Below are 2070 nucleotides of genomic sequence, written 5' to 3' on the forward strand. Positions count from 1 at the left end.
CCGATCCTGGAAATCCGAACGGCCACCTCCGCCTCGACAGGACGACTGTCTACCTATCCATAGAAAGACGCGTCCGATCCCCTTGGACCAGTACCTCAAACGACGACGGACGCACGACGAGTCCAAAAAGGTTCTGGCTCCACGAACTCCCTCTCCGACTCCTCGAGCTCCATCTCCGGATCCACGAACTCCCTCTCCAACTCCTCGAGCTCCATCTCCGGATCCACGAACTCCCTCTCCAACTCCTCGAGCTCCATCTCCGGATCCACGGACTCCGTCTCCGACTCTCTTCAAGAGGCCCCGTACACCGCGGACACCTTCGCCCGTTCCCCTCTGTGGAACACCGAAGCGTTCAAGGCCTCTCACGCCACGAGCCGTCCTGTCTCCATCGGACTACGTGGAGAATGTTCCACCCCGAACCTTCCGTAGTCTGATGACACAGACGGTGCCAACGTTGTGTGACTTCGGTACCCAGACGGATCCAGTCTCCTTACCGGAACCCGCAACACAGTTCCCGATAATCACTAAACGTGACGCGTTTACGCAAACAAAAAAACGCGGCGGCCAACCTCGATATAGTCCATATCACCTCTGTACTCCCCGTCGGATATAACTCCTGTGTACCATACTCCTTTTATACATTCCTATTCTTTAAATATATATCCTAAGCCATGAGGCGTTAAAAGAGAAAGAGTCCAAAAAGTTACTTTCCTTCCTTGCGATCCACATCCTTGGGCGTTCCTAACATAGCATTTAAGCGAAGTAAGCCCCATAAATTGGTGACCCCGACGTGATCGCAAGGTTGAAAAATGCCGCAAGACGAGAGAGTACAAATTACGGCTGAAAGCCTCGTACACAAAGTCGCTATTCGCGTACCCCCCTTCTGGAACGACGAACCGGAACTATGGTTCGCACAATTAGAAGGTCAATTTACAATTAGCGGAGTTACACAAGATTCTACTAAATATTCATACGCTCTATCGCAATTAAATTCAAGTCAAATCAAAGAGATTAAAGACGTAATCACTCAGCCTCCCGCAACCGAGAAGTATGAAGCGGTGAAGCAAGCACTCATACAGCGCATGTCTGTCTCACAAGAACAGCGCACACGACAGCTCTTAGAGCTAGAGGAGTTAGGAAATCGCAAACCATCACAATTTTTGCGACATCTCCGTACCCTGGCCGGAGATAATGTGCCGGACTCTCTCTTACGCACGCTCTGGCTGGGAAGACTTCCACAACAGGCTCAGATGATTCTAGCCACCAGGGCCAACGACCGTCTTAACGAGGTAGCAGAGCAAGCCGATCGCATCCACGAGATGACGAACAAGGCAGTGGTAGCTTCTACGTCCACATCTGCAGCAACCACGCTCGAAGCAAAAGTAGAGGCTCTAACCAAGCAAGTTGCTTCTCTCACTACGCATCTTTCCCGAGACAAGAAACGGGACAAGAAATCCGAAAGGAAACGAAGTCGAAGTCGCAGTCAGAAGCCGACGAAGAGCACAGATAATGACAAGCACTGTTATTATCACAACAGATTCGGCGAGAAAGCTAAGAAATGCACCCAGCCATGCACCTACAAACCGGAAAACTAAAAGGGGAGTCACTAGCGGCGGCAAGCCGACTCGCCCCTTCGCAACGCCGCCTTTTCGTAACGTGTCGGGATACCAAGAAGCGATTTCTCATTGACACAGGGTCCGACGTCAGTGTATATCCACGCTCTATGACAGCGGGCTACACGGCGTCTTCCACCTACGAACTATTTGCTGCAAACGGCTCTACAATAAACACATACGGCTGGCTTACATTGCAGCCGGAGCTCGGGTTACGACGTGCTTTCCCTTGGCGCTTTATCGTCGCCAACGTCACAGTACCCATCATCGGAGCTGACTTCCTGGCATACTATCACCTGTTACCCGATCTACAGCGAGGCCTTCTCCTAGACGGAAAAACAGAACTACGCACAAAAGGCACGGCAGAGAAAGGAACTACGCAATCCGTCAAGGTGCTGGCAATAGAAAACGGCTACCATCGTATCTTGGCAGAATTTCCCGGGATTACGCGGGCTAC

General features: G+C 51.4%; 1 protein-coding gene across 1 annotated transcript; it reads left to right on the forward strand.

Moving 5' to 3' along the window:
• The first annotated feature begins 809 nt into the window (after positions 1-809).
• Positions 810-1595, forward strand: LOC105566531. Its single transcript, XM_012020607.1, has one exon. It carries the CDS (start codon positions 810-812, stop codon positions 1593-1595), a length of 786 nt encoding a protein of 261 aa, XP_011875997.1.
• Positions 1596-2070: the final 475 nt, after the last annotated feature.

The sequence above is a fragment of the Vollenhovia emeryi genome, unplaced genomic scaffold (genome assembly GCF_000949405.1).
Source record: "Vollenhovia emeryi isolate VEMERY1.0 unplaced genomic scaffold, V.emery_V1.0 DF943191.1, whole genome shotgun sequence".
Lineage (NCBI taxonomy): Eukaryota > Metazoa > Arthropoda > Insecta > Hymenoptera > Formicidae > Vollenhovia > Vollenhovia emeryi.

What these genes read in the sequence shown, in the direction of transcription:
- LOC105566531 (XM_012020607.1), top strand. Translation starts at nt 810, where the DNA reads ATGCCGCAAGACGAGAGAGTACAAATTACGGCTGAAAGCCTCGTACAC.